The following is a 22,627-nucleotide window of genomic DNA, read 5'->3' as shown; positions in this document are numbered from 1 at the left end:
TCCCCTTTCTTTTCTTTGCTATCCGCTTCTTGTAAACCAAACATTTGGGAACTCTAGATCAGAGGTTCATCTCGACCGTTTGACAATAACAAGGCATCATATTTTCGAATCGTTATCCCCTCCAATTCCTTCAGTTCCTCACATGTGAGCAGAAATGATCACCTTACCCCTTGCCCGAAAACACTGCCCAAGGTAGGATCCACTCCCCTTATTAGAGGAATTGGAGGTGATAAAATCCCATATTTTCTCTTTTTTTTATAATTTTAACATTGCCTCAAAACGTATTCACTCGATCTCAATCCTTAAATTCATACAGCTGAAGAAAATCAATCCATGGGTTAGGAATGGTCGAAGTAAAATGAAATTTTGACTTAGTTGAACAATTTTAAACTTAAAAAAAAAATCTTGGCCAAATGGTCTCTGTGCAACAGCGCAGCCTACGCCCAGACACATGGGGGTGGGCGAAATGACCACCCCACCTCCCTCAATGGGCAGCCCATGTGTTTGGGCACAGCCTGCGCTGCTGCACAAAGAACTTCCCCCCAAAAATCTTTTTGTATCAAACATTGAAGGAGCTTCCATTGCTCATATAGAGATAGATGCTCTGAAGCCACTCTCGGCTTCAGATTATACTTGACTTCAATGCTCTGGTAGTTTTGGTCCACTTCTGACCCCTACATAAGAACTCGAATGACAGAGCTACTCTTCTTGATCGAATGGTGCTTGGAAGTTGAGACTGAGAGCAAGCTTAAAAACACGCCCTTTTCACTTTGTGGTGGAAGAGCAATGATACCAATTGACATACTTTGTTTTCACTAGTTTTCGATGTTACTAAAGCTTCAAGAGTACGAGAAAATAAGTCTCAAGAGATATGTCCTTTGTTCGAGGACATATCCATAAAGTACCAAACAAACTACCATGTAACAAATACAGACTTCAATGTAAGAACCAACTTCTTCACTTTTGAGTGAAAGAAACTGTTTCCATAAGTAGTAATAATTAGTGTTTAACCTTGAACATTTCCCGGATCAACTACCCAAGGCTGCCTTTAGGCCGAGAGAAATGAAATTTTGATGAAATATTAATAATAGCATTAAAAATAGTTTTGGAGTGCTGTATTTACAAGGGAGGGTGGAAAGAGGGGGACAGAAACCCCCATAAACCACATACGCTGAAGTGAAATTATGATTTGAGCACGGCTCCTTCTGTAATCTTCCATCCTGATTTAGAATAAAACATTTCATACCTAGTAGTGTAGGTTGTATTATAAGAATCATTATGCTCTGGATGGGTCACATCCGTTAGACGGGCTGTCTCCTCAAGCGTTGCTTCTACCAGGGCTCGGCGCCCATCAAGGGAGACGGTCACACTATCAATGGTAAGTCCTAACAATGTGTAATCCCAGTGCCAGCCATGTTGGGCAATTTCTTTTGCACGATCTGTCCATATCTTCAGCATCTGACCCTCCAAAACCTGATCAGAGAACATAAACAATGTAGAGGACATGTTCAAATATCATCAAAAAGAAAGAACAAGAAAAGACCAAATTCTCATTCCTAAATTGGTTCGCCAGCCAATATACGAAATATCAAAATATCTTTAGTCACAGGAGTAAGGGTGTGATTGACTAGATATGCAGCAGCTGCGAATGTAACAGCTACCCAGTACAAATTCGGGACCTTCATTTCAAGCAAGTGGAGGAGCAAGTGAAGACACCCAATACCAGGCGCAACACACCATATCCACACTAACTACAGGAAGTTATTTCAAATTATTAAACTCCAGGCAAATCTATCAAACTGTTTTCTCTCTCTAAGAGAGAACTCAGTCTCAACACCACCCTCATCAAAATGGCAGCATCCAGAGGAAGACACAGTTGACCAAGCTGCACCAAGGGGTAGGCAATTATCACACTTTTCATACAAATGTATACAAAGGAGAACCTCTCCTCCCTGCAACCCCCCCCCCTCTCTCTTTCTCTCTCCCACCAGGCAAATTGTGGATTAAGAAATGATTATTAAGCTATTTCCCTATTTTAACCAGGCCAAGGAGTTGGGGAGTGGGCATGATGCTTTGCAGGTAGAACAAAAGGAAGGAAATGATACCCGTGCTCTTGAAAATCTTCTGATACCAGTAAAAGGAAGAAGCGCAATATATATTTTTTTTAATTGGTTTGGTATAACCAAGATGAACTCCATCTCACCTCTGGCAATTTGCTGAGACAATGATCAGGTCCTAGTGCATAAGATTTAATGTTCTGCCACTCACGAACAAGAGTTTCTGCAAACCTTGCATCCATTCTGGGTATCTCCTCAACAGATTTTTCATCTGCAGAAAGACGTACCACCAATATTTAGATCAAAGTAAATACAGTATTCTTAATGTTCTGCCACTCCTGGACAAGAGTTTCTGCAAAAACCTTGCATCCATTATGCTTAAAAAATGATCCAGGACATTTCTACAAGAATATACTTTTAATATGAATAACAAAACGAATTTTTTATGGGTAAATAACAAATCGAATTTACTTAAAGCAAAGAAAGAATAATAAAACTAACCTTTCAGATGGCAACAAACTGTTGGTTCAGATATGTCTCAATATGTCAAAATAGAACAATCCGTCTGACATTTCTCAAATAGGTCACTTACGCAGTTAAAAAAAGGGCGTACCCAGTGCACGAGGCTCCCGCCATTGCGGGGTCTGGGGAGGGTCATAATGTACACAGCTTACCCCTGCTTTCGCAGAGAGGCTGTTTTTAGACTTGAACCCGCGACCACTTTGTCACAATGGAGCAACCTTACCATTGTGCCAAGGCCCGCCCTTTGTCACTTACGCACTTAAGCCTTTAAAATTACGTGCCCCAAAAAATGGGGGGGAAAAAGCTTTGGAATTATAAAGAAAACCAAGTAGGGTTTCAAACAAGAAATGGGAAGCGCTAGAGATGCCTCTAAACCTTTCTCAAGGACTCACTGACACATAATGAAGCATCTTTGGATCAGATAAGATGAGAATGTCACGCCTATTAGATGCTCCTGCTTCATAACTTGGAACGTTTATAAACTTCTCGTAAGTCATAACTCATTAACAGGCTCTATAATTTACTGAATTAGCAATCTAATAATCTTAACCACTATAATTCAATCAAACAACTCAATAAGCCTTATCCTAACTAAATGGGGCAACTGCATATCTTGTTTCACTACTTCTCTCACAGGAACAATTGAACACAAAGGAGTACTATGGATTATACCTAATTTGATAGTATCAGCAACCATTGCCGAACCAACTTCTTTATGTAGAATTGATGATCCATTTCTAGACGGTAAATACTTCAAGCCCGCAATAGTCAGTAATCCAACCACCACACCAGCACAGACAATCTTTGGACCTGCATCTTTTATCTTGTCAAATATCAACCCCTGACCAGCCAATTCATCAGAATTGATTTTCCCTGAGACCTCAGCTACACCACCAGTATTATCTTGATTAGGCTTCTCCACAAGATCCTCACTTTCCATATATGGGACAGAATTGTTCTTATCACAAAATTCCTGATCTCTCATCCCTTCTTCCCTATTACTTAGTGGAAATACCTTCTGCAATGCTTGAAATGCACTTGTTTTCACATTATCAAGCACTGCGGTAGCCCCAGCCCCAATTCTGACTATGGCTGCAGCTGCAGCTAAGGGTGAACCACCAGCCCCCTCCAGCTTCTCCAGATATCTAAGGACTGTAGGGTCATCATAATAATCACCGAGTTTGAACTGCATAATTTGAGTATCTCTAAATCTGGGAAACACCACCTCCATCAACCATGTCTCCAATAGTTTGCAAAGCCCAGGAAGAAGATCATTGTCCGCATCATCCTTTGAATTTTCCAGTACAAAATCCACAACCGATGGGTCTCTGTATGGTGAGTTATCACCATCTAAACCCAACCATGACCGACACTCATCAACCTCTCCTACAAGCAGCGAACAAAGCCCCCGCTCTAAAGCAAAATTCACCTCACAATCTACCCTTGTGGCACTGTCAGAGATCATGGTTCCCAGAGCCATTATCTTGGTTTGCTGAAGTTGTTGGAACAGGTTATCTGCGTCTTTGATTAGATGAGGCTTTTTAGCCACAAAAGCTTGAGCAACAAGAGCAAGCGCCACCCCATAAACCTCGAAACTTTCTGCTGGAATATTGCTTGGCGTGGTAGCAAATAAATCCACCTTCATAGCACAAAATAAGAAGGAAGCAACTTTAAGCAACACATACAGAAAGGGTGTCAGCAAATTTCTTACCAAGAAAAAGAAAAAAGCCCATTACACATACCTGCTCTGCTGCTGTCATGCATAAGAACGCTTCATTCATAAAATCTTCACGGGTAAATCCTCCAGCAATTGCAACTGCACCCCCTCCTCCAACAGCCCATAAAATGTTGCGCACACCATGAAGTCCCTCCTGCCTTTTTGTTTGGTGCTCTTCATCAAGAGGTAAGGCCAAAAGCTCCAGAACACAACGTGGGTTTATTTCCTCCAATGTCTCATCAATTTGTGCCTGCAAGTCCGGTGCAAGGGTACTTGCGCCTTCCTCCTGGAAATTCACACCATGAGAGAAACAATGTCTCATTCATCCAAATCATAACGCATTTTGCAAGCAAGCAAACACTACAATCTCTGAATTAGAAACATCAAAATCTCTTCCAACCTGCTCTTATCGCTGAGGAATCAGAGTCTAAAGTTTCAATATGAATGCATAACTAATTACTTTCCAGAATAAAATCGATTATGTAATAAACTGAGTCTTAGATATCCATTGTTTATAATTTGTTAGCTGCCTATGTTACATTGATATGGGTGCAGTAGTACAAGGCAACACGGACACAAGGTGTTGGAATCAGCCAGGCACCAAAAATAGGATTGGAGACTTGGAGATGTCAATTCAGTTTATATCATATCCATTGGACCATTGATACAAATCGTTCTATCAGTATTAGGAAGGATCAAATTATTTACATAGGTCTATTTAATGAGGTCTATAATCATTTAAAAATTATTCTACAAAAGTGATTAAATTACTTATGTATGTGTGGGGAGTGGTTATGGAGTACTGGTACTAGAGCACTATGACACTAGGTACTAGGCATGGCCCTGCTGTGTCAGTGTCAGAATATGTCCACACATGTTGGAAATGGGGACAGCTTTTAGATTGTCCAGGTAAAATATGTTATAGGACATCTTATTTATAAGCCCATTAAGTAGGACTTCAGTCACACGTAAGGACTTGCCTTTCCTTGCCCATGGAGAGGGGCTAGAAAGAGGCTTCAGTTGTCGACAAAGACCATAAATTGAAAATGTTGTCCTGGGACCGTAAGGAAACACAGTTTAGTTGAGGAAAACCAAACAAAGGCAAACCATATTATCCAATAGGAAAAGTAGAGAGGCCATAAGCAAAACAACCAAGGAATAAACCTAACAAAGGCAAACCAATAACTTTCCTACCGTGGGAAACAAAATTATCCAATATGAAAAATACATGGGCCATAAACAGAGAAAGTAAGGACAAACAGTTGGTAATCTTTCCATCTTTGTTAGAGCTTATGGGGAACAGATAGCAGATAAACAAAGGGGAAATACAGGTAGCCTGATTCGCCTGATACCCTTTTATATTTCACCGTTTTGGTATTTGCTGTCATGTGCTTTTGAGTTGTATGCTGTATCTACTAGGTCTATGGACCTTCCATCATTGATCATTCACAAAATAAAGGAAAATATGATTGATAACAATATGGTCTTGAATTGTTGTCATCTAGAGAAACACCAACAACAGCAACGTATTCAGCAAGAGAATGAAATAAGATGTGAGCCACTCAACAAGATGTGATTCTCAATAATACTCACCTGTAAGAGCTTCAATGCCCTCTCGAGCACTTCGCAGCTCTCAATAAAATCAGGAGGAACCAATGCCATAGCATCCCTGGACATGTCAACATAAGCAAGCGCCATCGCCAGCACAACGTCTTGCTTAAATGATTTGGGCAGTCTCTCTCTAAGCAAACCATTGCCGACCTGAAGAACCACCTCTGTCTCTCCCGCCTCTTGGAGCAAACACAAAGCTCCCGGAACCTACCAAAAACCATTAAAAACGAAGGGGAAATTTTCCAAATCAATCACATTCGCTCACGATTGAATTGAAACAGTGAATTTTCAACAGTTTATGTAATAAAATTAAACATAGAAAAGGAAACTGAAACAGAAGCCATTACCTTATCCCAAGGGACTTCAGTGACGAGAGTTCCATCTTTGTCAACGGCGAGTCCTTGGTTGTATTCCGCTCTTGACCTGGAGTTTGCTAAGGTTTCAGAAGCGGCTTGAAGAATCTGTCTACGGCTGAGTAATGCGTCGTGGCTGAAGCCGTATTGGGGTGGTTTGGAAACCCTAGCATCATAAGCCCTCCTAATGCCGTCCCCCAGGAAGTGAGTTTCAGCACCTAATACCTATAAAATGTACACAGAAATGATTGTATTGAATCCACGCACACACACACAGATGAAGAATGAGAAACTGAGCAAACGAAGGCAATAATACCTTATAGAAATCAATAGGAAGAGAAACATATCGCTCCGGAGCTGCAGCTGGAGGAAGGACTGAAGAAGAGGAGGAAGTGGAATGGCGATCGAGGGTGTCGGGGGGAGAAGATGAGGGTAGGAATTGGAAGTCGCCAAGAAGGCGTTCTGCCCATTTGTGTTTGCTGGCGTAGAAGGTGGTCACGGAATCATCAGTCTGCACATCACCATTACCACTCCCTCTGATGAGCTTGAATTTACTGGTTGGTCTCCTTCTCTTTGCATCTGGTTTGGGGCTATAGCATATCCCAAAGCCGAAGTGCTTCAACGCTTCCATTGAAGGCTCGCTTCCTTAATCTGTCTGTAATATTTTGTTTCTTCCGCCAGGGTTTTAAAAAAAGAATCGCTAACCGAATCAGGTGCCCAGAAGAACCCGATCTGACCGATCCGGAGTCGGTCAAATGTCACTTGAACTCTATAAATCCGGTATGGATCGTCCGTTCCAGGACTCTGGTCGGCTGATTGTGATTCGAATCGGCTAATTGACCTTTATTCAAATCCAATATTTAAATCTCTATGTTCAAGCGCTAGTGTATCTTTCCTGGGCGACCTATAGAATCTTTTTCTTAAATACTCTTTCTCTTTCCTTTCTACATGAAATGACCTCGTTATCCTTTTATATACGAAACTATTCAATACTTCATTGATGCACTCCTCTTTGTTGTTTGCTCAAAGAATCCTCTTCCCTCAAAAAAAGAAACATATAAGATTTGAAAAGCGGTTCGCAACCTATGCTAGAATTCTCTATGTCTATCTTTCTCCTCCCTCGAATAATAGACAAGGATGACTTTTCATTGAGGAGGAGAAAGAGACTCATGGGAGTACTAAACAAAGTTCTTTATCTATAAGATTATTTTTTTTAGATGTAGGGTTATGAAATTGTATCACATATCATGTGAGATTTATATTTTTCTTGAAATTTTGATACATACTAATGACTATTAATGTCATTTTGTTTATTTGTATGTTTTGTATTTTTGTCATTTTAGACTTGCTTTTAAGATAGTTATCTTATTGCTTGGTTGAAACTTTACATTCAGAATGGACATGGCCCCACAATATAGCCCAATAAAATGGTTCATGTTTGCAAGTGGACTCACAACTAAAGATAGTAATTTCTCGTGTCTTAGAAAATAAAAATAAAAGAAGGGGAAGGGTTTGCTACCCGGTTGTGTATGAGCCTATGAGGGGGCACTCTCGGGCATCCAATAGGAGGGGTGGGGCGGTTATTTTGTCCTATTGAGTGGATGAGTACATGGGAACGTCACCGGACAATGATCTTTTTCCCATAAAAGAAATAAAAAGGGAAGTAACATGGTGTAATCAATTAAATGCAAGCAATTATTAATATATGGGAAAAGGAAGTATATGTTGTAAGTAGGTGGGTTTTTCCTCTTTCCCCTCATTAAATAGTCGCTATTAACATGGCATGTAAGATACCAATATAAGCGAGCCTCCTGTAGATCCCACTCTCTTAATATATGAGGGGGATCATTGCATGGCCCCTATAGCAGAATGGAGGTTGATGAGAGTGCATAGGGACATCCAACAAGGGTGAGATTCTTCATTTCATGGGGGACGCATGCGATCATTTCACCCCTTTTGGTGTCTGGCACAGGCTCCATGAAGCTTGGCAACCTACTTTTTCCTTAATATATTTTAGGGAAAATGTTCTAGGGAGGGGGGGGAAGTACGCCACACCTAGACACAATGGGGGACGAAATGACCGCCCCGCCACCCATGAAATGCACTCCCCAAGATGCCGGCGTGTGTGTGGCCCCTGTGCTCCCCCACAAAGAATGCTCCCCCTATATTTTATAGTTTGTAAAGTTTTATCACATTTATCATGTGCATTAAAATATATAGGAAGACAAATCCTTCCTCAAAGTCAAGAACTTATGGGCAAGAAGAACAACCAAGCCTATTGTTGTGGTTTCGAAATTTGGGGAAGCAAAACTTCAACATGGCGTGGGCAGCCTTGACAAAGCTTCAAACAAATAGGTTGGAATGTTCACTTCATTGATTTGGCTTCACTTTATTTAATATTAAAGATAGGGGTCAGGCTAGCACTGAAGGCTCGTTTAGTAGACAACAAGCAAGCAACAAGCTATGATGAAAAGCAACAAGGTCTGCTTTTAGAAGTGAGTCGAGTAACGCGCAGAGACTCTATCATGATCTTACGAATCTATAATTCTCTTACTGAGCAAGACTCCATCCTTATGCTCCAAGACAACATCAGAGAGAAGTTATAGGTTGGTTAAGTGGGCCCATGCCTGACTCATATACTTCCCCTTGACCTACTCTTTATCCAGTTTCGGGAAATAGCAGGTCTTGTCTGACTAAGCTCTTTCTCTTAGGGTTTTGCTACATTGAAAATCACCATAAAGAGAAAATGGAGTTGCAAATTGATTATGTTCTCAAAGATCAATAGAGTTGTGGAGGTGGAAACTATGGGGGTCGTGATAGGGAGAGGGTGGAGGTGAGGTGGGGACAAAGGTCGGGGCATGGGTAGGCGGGGGGGCATGGGAAGATAATGAGGGTGTGGAAGGGGGTGTCAGAGGGGATTAGGGGTATTCTAAGAATTTTAATTATTTTATGAGAAAATCAGAAAAGAAGTTTAGGATAGGAAAATTTTAATAAGGGAGAGCGTTGCGCATACATTTGTCAGCAAGCGGCATACACCAATTACAAGGCGGGACACAGTAGGAAAAGGAGGTCTTTTTCCAAAGGGGGGAGGACACATGCTAGGCACCCGGGTGACGTACCAGCCTTTTCACTTTAAATAATGGGAAGTAGTTTTCTGTCTGGGAGTGTGGCCTACGCCAACACTCCCATGAGTCTCTCTCTCCTCCTCCTCAAAACAAGGGGGCAGGGGTGTCTTTTCATATGGGAGGAAGGAGATACTCATGGGAGTGCTAGCGTAGACCACACTTACGGACAGACTTCTTTTTCCCTAAATAAATATAGGTTAATTATTGGGGGTGTTAGTAATTAACCTTAAAATAAAGGGTTTTCTGGACACGTTAACCGCATAGGAGGGTTTTTTATATCTTTCATAATTCATATACACCTCCGTTTGAAAACGTTAATCATTTTTCAAGGTATTCCCGAGCGAGAGAGAGACGCAGGCATGAGCGCTTCATACCTAGCGAGGAGGGCTGCTCAGAAGGAGCGCGTGAGGATCCTCTACAGAAGGTGTCTGAAGGACACTCTCAACTGGGCTGTCCATCGCCATCTATTCTATCAAGATGTAAGCATATAGCCCTTTTTCCATTTCTGATCTGAAAAATTGGAGTTCCCTTACATCAATAGAATCTAATTTCGTATTACCCAAAACGTAAATTCTTAGATTTGTCCCTTTTTGTTGATACCACCATTTTGTTCCCCCCTTTTGTGGAATTCCTTCGAATCTGATGCTATAAGTTGTGTTCTTGATTAGTATTTAATACGAAAAACTTTTTTTGATGTGCAATTTTCAATTTCAGGCATGCGACATGAGGGATAAGTTTGAGGCCAACAGACATGTGGTTTGTTTTCTCGATCCCACAGTGATAAATCTATACTTGTTATGTTAGGCATATACTGTAAGACAAAGCAGATATACATAAATAGAGAAATACCTGTTATTGCACACCAGTTGCAGAGTGAAACGAACCAGAAAGAAAGAAGCACGGACAACCGAGTTGAGTCGTATCTGAAAGATACTTTCCTTAAGGATTTAGATGCCCCCTCTTCTGCAACGGGGTTGACCTTGCACCTTACCCTCCAAGATAAATACAACTCCTAAACGTATAGGTTGCAGAACCTAATACGAGTACCAGCGATATCAAACGGCTATACGACCCTCTTAATACTTAAACAAAAATACAAGATGTCTGTCTGGAACGGATGTGCGTGGCGGGGACAATACGTCTCTATTTTCTATATCAAAAACAGGCATGACATGGTGTATATATATAATACTGGAGTACCCTTTCATGAAGGGATACATCCGTATGAATACAGGTGATATATGTACAGGGGTGTACCCTTTCATGAGAGGTGTGACCGTATGTATACCTCCACGTACAGGGAGGGGGTGTAACTATTCATATACGAATAGACAAGTGTGGTTCAACCGTATGTATGAACCAAATCGAGTTTTAAACAAAACATTAAAACTCCTATAAGGTTTTGTCCACACCCACACCCACACCCCGACCCCGACCTCGGCCTCGGCCTCGGCCTCGGCCACGGCCCGGCTCGGCGCGCGCGCGCGCGATTCAAAAGCACCCCAAGGACCCCCCCACACACTAGAGAGTAGGGTGTCTTCCTCTCCAAAAGGCTCACACCTTAAGGAAACAATCCTATATATATACCCCTCAAGTAACTCTCCCACAACCAATGTGGGACTATTCTTGAGCTCAATTCTAGCCTCTTGCACACAAGAGAGTACAACCAATTTCAAACAAAATAGAGGAGGGAAACAAAAAAGGAGGGAATGAAACAAAACACAATTTTGAAACTTTGACACACACTTGAAAAAGTGCTTTTGAAACAAGTGCTTTGACCCAAAAGTGCTTCTATAAAATAATAATACAACAATTCCCCACAAGTTTCAAAATAGTGATACATATCGAGTGATAAGTATATTAGACATAGTAGGACACATCGTTGCAAGTGTCTTCGGACTTGAACCTACACTAGGTCGATGAACTACGCCACGAGTACGGTGAAGTCGACTTCTTGAACCTTTCCTCATCGGTGTAGCCGACTAGTTCACCACCACATCCTACTAGTCGACCGTTTGTGATATCCCTTTTATAAAGATGGACATTTTTAACGGCCTTGTCCCTATCCTGGTCTCATAGATGTTTAGAGAATTCGCCTTATAAAATTCTCATCGGTGACGGCCTCACCTCCTACATCTATTTAGGTCAGTCCATAGTGTGCACCACATAACACACCCCCACTTTACATGAGATCCGACTAGATTAAGAGTCTATAAGACTCATCCTCCTTCCTTTGTGGTGGTACTACTTTTCCTATCTACCTAGAATGAGCAAAAATGTAGTAGTACTAGACAGGTCATCCATGACTTCGTTTGTACCCTTTGAACCTAATTCAGAATTTACCTCTTCACATAGGTTGGGTGTCCATCACATGACCTATGTCACGCCTTAAGCTCATTCCCTTAGATGAATCATGAATTATTTTTGTAGGCAACGGTTTTGTGAAAACATCGCTAAGTTGCTTTGATTTCACAAAATCAATAGCTATTGTTCCTTCATTAATATCTTGTACAAAATTATGTCTTAGGCGGATGTGGCGCTTCTTTCCATTGTACATTTTATTCTTAGCTTTAGCTATTGCCGCTTGATTATCACAATGAAGTGATATCGAAGGCAATGGTTTTGCCACAATGGAATATCCGCCATCAAAGTTCGAGCCACTCGCTTCGCTTCCGCCTTTTCCAAAGCTATAAACTCAGCTTCCATGGTGGATCCTGTACTACAGATTGCTTTACCGATTTCCACGAAATCGCTCCACCGCCTAGTGTGAAAACATATCCACTAGTTGCTAATGTTTCCTTGGTATCTCGAAATCCAATTAGCATCACAATAGCCCTCTAACACGGCTGGTCTTCCATCAGTGAAGGCCATAGGCTATCGTTCCCTTTAAATATCGCAATAATCTTGTCATAGCATGCCAATGCTCTATACTTGGATTATGAGTGTATTGACTCAATTTCCCAACTGCTAAAGCGATATCTCGTCAGTGCAGCTTCATTAGATATGTAACTGAACCAATGATTTGTGAGTATTTCCTTTTGTAAAAAACAATTAATGTCCAAAGGTGTTTTAACCGATGATAAATCATTATAACCATACTTCTTTAGTATGGTTTCAACATAATGGGATTGGGATAATATAATCTCTTTTTCTTTTCTGATGATCTTAATTCCAAGAATTACATCCTCGATTTGGTTCATACATACGGTTGAACCACACTTGTCTATTCGTATATGAATAGTTACACCCCCTCCCTGTACGTGGAGGTATACATACGGTCACACCTCTCATGAAAGGGTACACCCCTGTACATATATCACCTGTATTCATACGGATGTATCCCTTCATGAAAGGGTACTCGAAGATATATATATACACCATGTCATGCCTGTTTTTGATATAGAAAACAGAGACGTATTGTCCCCGCCACGATCGTTCGCAGAGGAGATCGTATTTTTGTTTAAGTATTAAGAGGGTCGTATAGCCGTTTGATATCGCTGGTACTCGTATTAGGTTACCGCAACCTATACGTTTAGGAGTTGTATTTATCTTGGAGGGTAAGGTGCAAGGTCAACCCGTTGCGAGAAGAGGGGCATCTAAATCCTTAAGGAAAGTATCTTTCGAATACGACTCAACTCGGTTGTCCGTGCTTCTTTCTTTACGGTTCGTTTCACTCGCAATCGGTGTGCAATAATGTATTTCTCTATTTATGTATATCTGCTTTGTCTTACAGATATGCCTAACATAACAATCTTAAGGATTTAGATCTTATTTGGCTTATTTTCTCGTGTAAGACTATGGCTGGGAATAATACTGTGGATACTATCACTCTGTGGACCTTCCACCTCTCTCGCGCCCAAAATACTCTGCTACCATACAACCGAGTATGGAGAAACGAGAATAGTCTCGAGTTTGATAAGATAGCACAGTTCACCGGGCAGAATTTTAAACGGTGGAAGCAGATGATGCTATTTGCATTAACGCAAATAGGGGTGGCGTTTGCATTGACTGATCCCAAGCCTCCGGATAGTGAGGATATTGATCTCGATATGAAGAGGCTTGCTTGGATCGAAGCAGATTTTCAATGCAAGAACAGGATTCTGAATGCTCTATCGAATGAATTGTATAATGTTTACAATTCCTTTGATCATGCCTAACATAACAATACTTCTGGTCTTAATTGCATTTTCTCTACCTGCACGGCATTTGTTAGAGATAGATTCGCTATTGTACCAAATGAATGATGGGAAAGTATTACCTCCATTACTGCCCCTCCATATGCTTTAGGTTGCTTTATTGTGTAATGTAGATGCGAATGTAGGCTAGTTAGAGCACAATCACTATTAACTCGTGGGTTTTATCTTACGCTGCAATGGAGTTTCTCTATCTCAATCCAGACTATGAGTGGATTGTTGTAGTTTTATGCTTATATGTAAATTGACCTTTTAAAACTATCAAAAGCTAGCGTTTGTTGTCTATTGTTGTTTTTTAAGAAATCACGGGTTATGCCTGTCACTATGTACACATGACAGATTTGTTGCGTGATTAGTAGATCTGTTTAATCTATCTTTTTGTTTCAATCAGTGTCCATTTGTACCTCTTATTGTTTACTGTTGGAACTCTAACATACTTGATGTGTTTCTTGACGTGACTATGTTGTTTCTGAAACCGATTTTACTGGATACTTTGAAGCATTGATCTCCACATGTCCTCGAAGTCTCCTGTTACAAGTCAGCTAACTGACCCATCTCTCTCTCTTTCTCCTCCTCCTCCCCTCTCTGGTTGTAGGCAAGAAAGAAAACATATCATTTATTATCAGAAAACGGCATACTGTTATCTGTCCAGGATTAATCACTTAGGAAGCATTTTTTGATGTCCATAGGATATGTGAAAGAAAGTTTCAACTCTAAAGTATATTATTGAATATTCGCATGCATTCTATTTTCCAGGGTATTCCCTTGTTTCATCATCAATGGCCCGTTCAGTTCCTTTTATTCTGTAGTCCCCTTGAGATGACACAAGGAACTATACACTGCAGAACTTTTAATATTTGGTCTCAGACGGGTAAAAATTGTCTTAGGTCTGGTGGCTCTGGTCCCTCTCACTCTCCCTCCGTGTGTATACTCACAGTTACACCAATTCTACTGAAAAGCTATCTATTGCTTTTTTTTTTTGAAGCGGACGATTCAATTCCGTCTCATCAGTGTCAGCCTCTGTTGTCGAATCGGTTCTACAAAACCCCCTCCTTGCCTGGTTGGATTATGTATTCAGATTCATATGCTTATGCCTCAAACTGACCCATCTAATATCTCGTATCTGCTTCAGGATACCACATTCTATGAAAATATGCTTAGAGGTCTCATCACAACTAGCTACTATAACATCAAAGTAGCTAGTTTGCATCCTCTACTTTTCAGGTCAACTACCTGATTCTTTTCGTTCTCATAAGAGTATGAGCTCATCCAGTCTTAATAATATCAACTTTTTTTTAAAAAAAAATAAAAAATATCAATTTTATATTAATTGTAAATATTGTTGAAATCGCAGTAATTGTACTGTTATCAGGGGTAAGATGTTGGGTTTTCATGACCATTGAAATCTTCTCAAACTACAAATTTTTATTCTTTACTGTTTTCTTCTCCAGCAGGGTTAAAGAATAATCATGTTAGTCACTTCTAAGAATAGATTTCATCAGAAACTGCGATCTATGCCATCATGTGCACTTTACTAATTAATATCCTCAATTATTAGCTAACAAATACTTTTAAATTGATTCAATTTTCACATAACCTGTTGCATGATTAATTTTTTCAGGTTTCCTCAATTCAAAATCTACCCCTATCAGAAATATATTCTGATATTATCGTCATAAAGTAAGAGACAAAGAAAGATGTTGAGTTTATAAAGATAAATATTTACTATACTTTCGTGAGTAATGTTAAATATTTAGAACGAATATCTGTTGGTAGTTGCAATGGATGTTATAGTTGATCAATGCACACCACTGTTGAGGCCTCTTAGCAAACATCAGTCAAATATGTTAGTTAACTATTGATATTTTACATGTGCATTTTCTATGTTTTCCTTTATAAAATATCTCCAGATCCACATGATATAAATTAGGCTTCTTGTATTGCAATAGAAGTAAGTTTTTTCCATGAACTGTAATAACAAAGACTGAAAAACGTCAAATTTGACCAAATATCCCTTGCTCTGAAACTGTATGTGCGTGAGTCAGCTTGGATTAAAAATTCATTATGTTAATTTAAGGATAATAATATCATGAAACATCAAGATAAAAACAAAAACAATTTTGAAAAAGGGAGAAGTAAAAAAAGAGAGGTACAGTTCATAGAATGTAAGAGATCTGGGCTTTGGGTTTCATTTCTTCTTAAACTTTTATCATTTGGGTCATGCTGAGGACATCAGGAGACGTCATGAGTGGATTGGGAGCAGGAACATGGGGGCTTGAAAGGGTGAAAGGTCTGGAAACTTACAGTTTCTATTAAGTGGTACCATGTAGTTGGAAAGGACCTGCATAACTTCTGACAAGAATGTTGAATCGGCACACTGGGTGATGGCTAGTTAAAGAAATGATGAAGATGATATTTTGGGCTTTTAACCATAAAGAATTTAGAGGACCAGTATGGGAAGATGCTTCTACATCAGATACTTTTTAGTTGTTGCTTGGGCAAATGGTCATTAAATAGAAAATGTTACAAATGCCTTGGACATCTCGTAAGGGCTTATAATGATTTATTTTCTACGCGTGTTTATAAGACTGTTAATTTTGTTTTCTATGCGTAGAATGCAACATTTGAAGTTCTGTTAGATTAGGTTCTGTGCTTTTGCCTTCAAATTAGTGTGTTGGTTTTTGAGACAAGGAAATAAGTATGGTTAGGGGGTTTGGGGCAACTTTCACCAATGCCATGCCTGACCCTCTCAAAATATTGCAAAATCTTATCTGCCCCATCATACACGGGGCTCACCAATTTTCTAATGTAAGTGAATGGGGGGGGGGCATATTTTTAAAATACCATACCCACCATTTACTGGAGGGGTGGCTCTGGGCTTCAGTTTAACCCACCCCATTGCCATTACTACGGGAGAATATTTAACTAAAATATTTTTGTTTCTAGAATTTTGATTTGTGAGATTACATCTGTTTGTGAACTCCAGGAAGATCTTGATACAATTGACAGATTGATTGCTGATGCTGAAGCAACTCATAACAAGTTTAGGCACCCTGATCCATACATTGGTAAGTTACATGGTAGAAGGGTACTTGTTTTCTTTGGTTGTCCAGTTGATATAGTAATGATTGTTAATTGAGTTATCTTTCACCTATTCTTTAAATATATTTGTTTAAGCCTTTTAGTTTGCTTAGGTATTATAGTTTTAATTATCCTTTCTTTCAAATGGACCTCTTTAGACTTTGTTATTGATTTGGGATTTGAAACATATTACGAGATTAATAGATCTCAAATATAATTATATGTTTCATTTGGACTATTCTTAGAGAATTCAATTGTTTTGCAAATTTTCCAGGGTTATCTGTCAGGAGATTGCATCCTGATGCTAGTCAACTTAACTAAGCCTTTTCCCGACTGAATGTTGTTGAAAGCACTGATTCTGTTTTGCTATTCAACTCTGTTTACCGCTCTTTTGTTTTTTAGCAATGTTTTATCATATTAAGATTTATGGAATTTTTTTGATTTGAGAAAAACCCTGCATTAAAAAGTTGAAAATTGCACCTACCGTCGAAAATCCAGTTTTTGATCTTGAACTGGGGGGTTGACTTTTTATTCTTTTGGTATTTTATTTTTTAACTATTTATTGGATTCAAATAGGGGGTGTTTTGGTAATTATTGAATAATATCTTAAGTAAATGATTTTAACAAATATAAAATCATTTACTTAAATGATATTTGGCATAAATAAGTTCTTGTCCTGGTTTTGAGCCAGGTTTCCTTTAATTTCGATGGGGATAATTGAATTTATATTGGTGTTCAAGTCGAAACTTGTGAAATTACAGAGATATGGCCGAAACTAGGGCTGCAATGGGGTCGGGCTTTATGAAACCCAAACCCAACCCTAAGTCCCCTTAGCTGGGCCCGGGCCCGACCCGACCCTAACTCAGGGCCAAAAAAATCCAACCCTGACTCGCCCTTAGGGTCGGGCCGGACTGACCCTGATTAGCCCTGATCATGGGGAGAGGAAAGGAAATGCATGAGCTGGAATGGGCTGAGGAGAAAATTATCAATTTTACGTAAAATAATACTATAATAAAATATATTATATCACTTATTATCTTCATATATAATATATTATATAACAAAATGTGGGTAATGTTTAAAGTTTATAATATATATATATATATATATATTATATCAACATATTTTTTATAGTATAACTTAAAACAGGGTCGGACTGGGCCGGGCCAGGCTTAGCCTAAGGCCTCAACCCTGGCCCGACCCGACCCTGACTCTAGGCCAGAAATTTTCCAGCCCTGACCCGCCCTTAGGGCCAAATATCTCAGCCCAGGCCCTGTTCGGACTCAGGGCGGGCCAGGGCGGATTTGGGCCGACAGGGCCAAACTTGCACCCCTAGCCGAAACAGTGTCAAAACCATACAACATGTGGTTTCGACCCTTGGTTTCATCTCGGTCGAAACTACAAGTTTTGATCGAGTTCTTGAATCATGTCTGGGCCTTGTGCCTTGCCTACTTTCATCCTCAAAACTTCTTTTACTTTAGACACCCTAATTCTTCGTATATATCTACGACATGTGGTGTCTTGATGGATAATGTAGTCTTCTGAAACACTATTAATTGAAGTGTCTTCATTTAGTAGGTTGTAAAAATAACCTTTCCCATCTCTTCTTAATGTCCTCATCCCTTATTAGTACTTTAGCATCTTCACTTTTAATACATCTAACATGGTCGAGATCTATACTCTTTCTCTCACTTTAGCTATCTTATAAAAAGCTTTTCCCCCTTCCTTTGTGCTTAGATTTTTATAAAGATCTTCATATTTCTTCACCCTTTCTTTTCCCACAATCTTCTTAGCTTCATTTCTTGCAAATTTATTCCTTTGTAGATCCTCTACATCCTTAGTCTTGTGCCATGTCTTAAAACTAGCTTTCTTAGTCTTAATGGTTGTTTGAACCTCATCATCCCACCACCAAGTCTCTCTAGAGGAATGTTGTTTTCCTTTCGAATTGCGTAGGACATCTTTAGTAACCTTCATAATACAAGTAGTCATCTCATTCCACATTGTATTATTGTCTCCCTCAAAGTCCCACTCTCCTTGTTTGATCACTTCATTTGTAAATGATTTCAACGTATCTCCTTTTAAGTTCCACCACCTTATCCTAGGGCAAATAAGCTCACCTTTTTTACGATTTTGTGTAGTGAGGCACATATCCATTACTACTAATCTATTTTGTGTGGTTGGGCTCTCCCCTAATATAACCTTGAAGTCCTTACATAACAATCTATCAGACCTTCAAGTTAGGAAGAAATCTATTTGACTATTGTGATGTCCATTTTTGAACGTAACTAAATGATCCTCTCTCTTTTCAAAGTAAGTGTTTACAATGGATAAATCATAAGCCACAACAAAATCTAAATTGAGATCCCCTCCTTATTCCTCTTTCCAAAACCATATCCTCCATGTACACCTTCATAGCCTCTACGATCTTTCCCAACATGTCCATTCAGATCACCCCCTATAATAATATTTTTGCCTTGACGAAACCCTTGTACTAATCCATCCATGTGTTCCCAAAATTGTAACTTGCTACTTTCATCCAATCCTAATTATATTGACAAATTGACAACTTCTTTCTCCAACACAAGTTTTATGTATATAATCCTATATCCGAATCTTTTAACATCCACCACATCATTCTTTAAATCTTTATCCACTACTATGCCCACTCCACTTCTATTACTTTTGTCCCCCGTATACCAAAGTTTAAAGTTGTCAAACTCCTTAACTTTTTTACCCTTCCATATAGTCTCTTGAATACAAGCTATGTTAATCCTTCTTCTGCTCATAACATCTATCAATTATAGACTATTACCTATTAATGATGAACATGATAATTCTATGAAAATAATAGAATGAACAAATATGCTCTATCTTCTGAACAAGGCTTCCCATTGTATAGGAGCTTCATCTTGAATCATTGTGTTTTTGAAGACTAAACATATTTGTTTCTTCAGTTGAGAAACCATTGACAAAAAGAAAAACGATATAATAATGGGGACCATTTAAGTTATGCAATGACGTCAGTCTCATGTGGTTTTTTCATACCAGTCTGCTAAATGAAGATTTTAAATTATGCAAGCATTCTTATTAATTATATCCCTCTTATAATTAAGAATAAAAATAGTGATCGATATTCTTTCAACAATTGCTTTTTCACATGTCTATCAACTGAACCAGGGGAAGTAAATTTGGGAACTAAGAAGTTCTGATGTGGTAGAATAAGTGAAATATTATTGAACATGGTTCTGGTCAACAAGATATTAAGGCAATATTATGGCAGTATTTCAGGCTTATTTGATTGTGGATTCCTTAACCACAGACTTGATATCACTCATACATCATATGAGTTAAACCAAGTTTATAAATTGATCATTTTCGATTGTTGAAGAAGATTCCAGATCTGTTAACGGCTGGCCTCCTTGGATCCTTGTCCATGGAGGCTTCTTCATAGCTGCAATGCTGGTGAGCTAAGTATCTCTTGGAATATCTTATTCCAATGGATGCTGATCAGCTAATTTTTTGAACTCTAGCTATGCTCTTCTGTTTCCTTCTTAGGAAGTGTTTTTGTTTGTTCCTGTATGTGTTTCCAGCTTTCTTGTTAGTAAAACTTTGTTATTTATGAAAAATGAAACATTTCTCCTAAAGTTAGATTTGAACCAGTAATTTGATGCAATAGCTACTTGAGGTTAGGCTTTGCATACTTGTTGGATCGATTGGGAATATTTGTTTCCAACTTTCAACTTCGTATTATGTTTTCGTTTAAGTAGGTTCTCAAACTTTCCTGTGCTTCATTGATCAAACTCTTCATGGAGTCATATTGCAAAACTTTAGTTCTTGTGCTTAGTACTGTGATGAAGTTTTCAACTTTATCACTTCTTGTAGCTTTGCAATTTGATATTTATTTAAAATCTTAAGTTCTTGGTGAGCAGTTCCATGGGCTCCTGGTGGTTCAAAGTTTACGCGAAACCCAACACCGCCTTCTGGGGTAAGTTTGTATATTTTATTACACATCACATGGAAAAAAGAAAAACACTGAAAACTTTAATGCGTGCTCTCTCAATTTCAATTTATTTTTGTGCATTTTGTTTTCTTTCTTTGACATGACATCGATCTATCGAGTTTTTTGAGCAATTATATTTTGAATCCCTATGCTATCCCGTCTTACCCTAATGCATGCATTCCTGAAAGTTTCCATTATGTTTGTACTTTCTGGTGTGATTAAATAGAAGTGATGGTAAAATGAATAAGCATCCATACATCTATTCTGAAGTTCCTATGCAAGTGATCATTAGATCTCAAGGTTCTGTTTCCAGGACTACACATTCAAATTACTGATTTCATTTGCTAGAAGTTCTACTAAGGTGAAATTCTACTAAAGGCATAAATTTTAATTCTATTGGATTTGTGTTTCTTTTATTTTCTCCCTAACAATTGGCATGTTACAGGTCAAAGGACATTCTATACTTTTATTTGTTTCTTACCTGTTTCCTACAATGTTTCATTGTCTTTGGCTGTCTGGCAATTTGATTTGCATATTGTTGAATATTGTTGCATTTCACTTAATAATGTGACTGTTAGCTAGCAAAATTGATTTTATGATGCTCTTACTATTGAATGAGATTCTGGTTTAAACCAGTAATAGGGGCGCCCTTGATGAATTTGATTAAAATTTGAGTTTTTTTTTTTATGCAGATTGAGATAATTTATGATTATGGGCATGAAGATAATGTCGGAAACCAAGCATCCCTTTCTATGCCAATGAGTAAACATTGAAGTCTTCAATCCATTAGGTGATTCGGTTGCCTGTGCCTGCCTGTATTTCGTTTGAGAACATGACATGTTGAAGTGACCTCTGCAAAACCAACTTATTCTCAGGGCTTTTTCAAAAATCCTTGCATGTGGATAAATTCTCTATTACTTGTGATACTCTTCTTCATTGGTTGAAGTTTCTAGGTATTTAAATTATCCAATATCGATGCAAGTGCTAGTTTACTGGGACTTCCTAATAATTGGCCCCTTTAAAAAAAAGAGGGGGAGGGGTGTGCTTGTTGCTTGAGAGCCTGCATGATCAAGATGTTTTTATTTCCTGGTTGATGAATTTAGTACAATTTAAACTTTTTTGGTTATCTAACCAAGTGTTTTGGTTGATGGATTTAATACAGTTCAAACTTTTCTGGTCATCTAATTAAGTGCCATAAGTTTTGCATCTCAAATCATTGTGAATTTTTAGATATGCTATTACAAATGTAATGATCTTGGTCATTTGGTGAAAAATTTCTTCACCACTGGTAATGTGATCGTGGTTGAACTCCTTTGTCATACCCTCTATCTTACAGGATCAAAAAATACCCTTCTCCATACTAATCGATGGATCTGATAGAAGACATTTCATCCAGATGCTGCTCCAAAGGCTCCTCAATAGGAGACAATCCTGAAAACTGTACATTATAACCACCCCTAAGGATGCAAATGAGCTAGGTCTGAATTGGGAAATTTAAAGATTTTGAACCATATTGAGCTTGAGGCTGGCCAATGTGGCTCATTTTGGTGTAAAGTTGAGCCTTAATTCAGCCAGATACCACACGCAATGAGTCTGCGTTTGAGACACATGCGTTCACATTTTAGGGCTTCCCATTGTCATCCACTGCACTTACCCGATTGCCAATCCTGCTTTTTAAGGTATTGGAGGATTGTCTTGCATGCTTGGACTTAGCTTAATTATGATCCTCCCATGGTTTATAGTACAATTTGTCCAAAGAGAGGCCCTCTCACAAGAAAGTTGTGACTTGTTTTTATACCTTTGCATCTTCGTGTGAAAGAAGTGTATTGGTTCAAAAAAATTCAAATTACTAGATGATTATGTGGACAACATGTTTAGAATATTTAAATCTTGATAGAATTATTGCATTGCAAACATTTGGGTTGTATTAAGACTTGAGAGACCTCTCAACATGGGGTTTTGTAAATT

General features: G+C 38.9%; 2 protein-coding genes across 3 annotated transcripts in view; one reads left to right on the top strand and one right to left on the bottom strand.

Annotated features, from left to right (window-relative positions):
• The window catches only part of LOC122661447 (NADH dehydrogenase [ubiquinone] 1 beta subcomplex subunit 9), a 32,588-nt gene extending 10,946 nt beyond the window's left edge, over positions 1-21,642 (top strand). The window contains exons 2-6 of one of the 2 annotated variants that reach the window (XM_043856830.1): positions 9,728-9,864; positions 10,100-10,141; positions 16,565-16,646; positions 20,589-20,644; positions 21,352-21,642. In XM_043856830.1, the coding sequence (XP_043712765.1) occupies positions 9,745-9,864; positions 10,100-10,141; positions 16,565-16,646; positions 20,589-20,644; positions 21,352-21,432 (381 nt within the window). In that variant the 5' untranslated portion in view covers positions 9,728-9,744 and the 3' untranslated portion in view covers positions 21,433-21,642. Of the gene's footprint in view, positions 1-9,723; positions 9,865-10,099; positions 10,142-16,564; positions 16,647-20,588; positions 20,645-21,351 lie in introns of those variants that run through there. The other variant, XM_043856831.1, reaches the window with a different exon arrangement.
• LOC122661445 (protein ACCUMULATION AND REPLICATION OF CHLOROPLASTS 6, chloroplastic) lies at positions 1,069-6,929 on the bottom strand. The gene is made up of 7 exons (XM_043856828.1): positions 6,577-6,929; positions 6,255-6,485; positions 5,890-6,114; positions 4,322-4,582; positions 3,252-4,218; positions 2,204-2,328; positions 1,069-1,473 (listed from the first exon to the last, which is right to left on the bottom strand). The coding sequence occupies exons 1-7, from the start codon at positions 6,889-6,891 to the stop codon at positions 1,183-1,185; spliced, it is 2,415 nt and encodes an 804-aa protein (XP_043712763.1). The 5' UTR covers positions 6,892-6,929; the 3' UTR covers positions 1,069-1,182.
• Positions 21,643-22,627: the final 985 nt, after the last annotated feature.

This window comes from Telopea speciosissima, chromosome 5, assembly GCF_018873765.1.
Source record: "Telopea speciosissima isolate NSW1024214 ecotype Mountain lineage chromosome 5, Tspe_v1, whole genome shotgun sequence".
Taxonomy (NCBI): Eukaryota; Viridiplantae; Streptophyta; class Magnoliopsida; order Proteales; family Proteaceae; genus Telopea; species Telopea speciosissima.
Note: the sequence above shows the minus strand (reverse complement) of the source record. Positions and strands in the feature narration are given on the sequence as shown.

Coding starts and splice junctions, on each gene's coding strand:
- LOC122661445 (XM_043856828.1), bottom strand. CDS start 6,891: ATGGAAGCGTTGAAGCACTTCGGCTTTGGGATATGCTATAGCCCCAAA. Junction 4,583..5,889: donor GGGCATTGAAGCTCTTACAG/GTGAGTATTATT, acceptor GTGAATTTCCAG/GAGGAAGGCGCAAGTACCCT. Junction 2,329..3,251: donor TGCTGATACTATCAAATTAG/GTATAATCCATA, acceptor GTCTTTCTGCAG/ATGAAAAATCTGTTGAGGAG.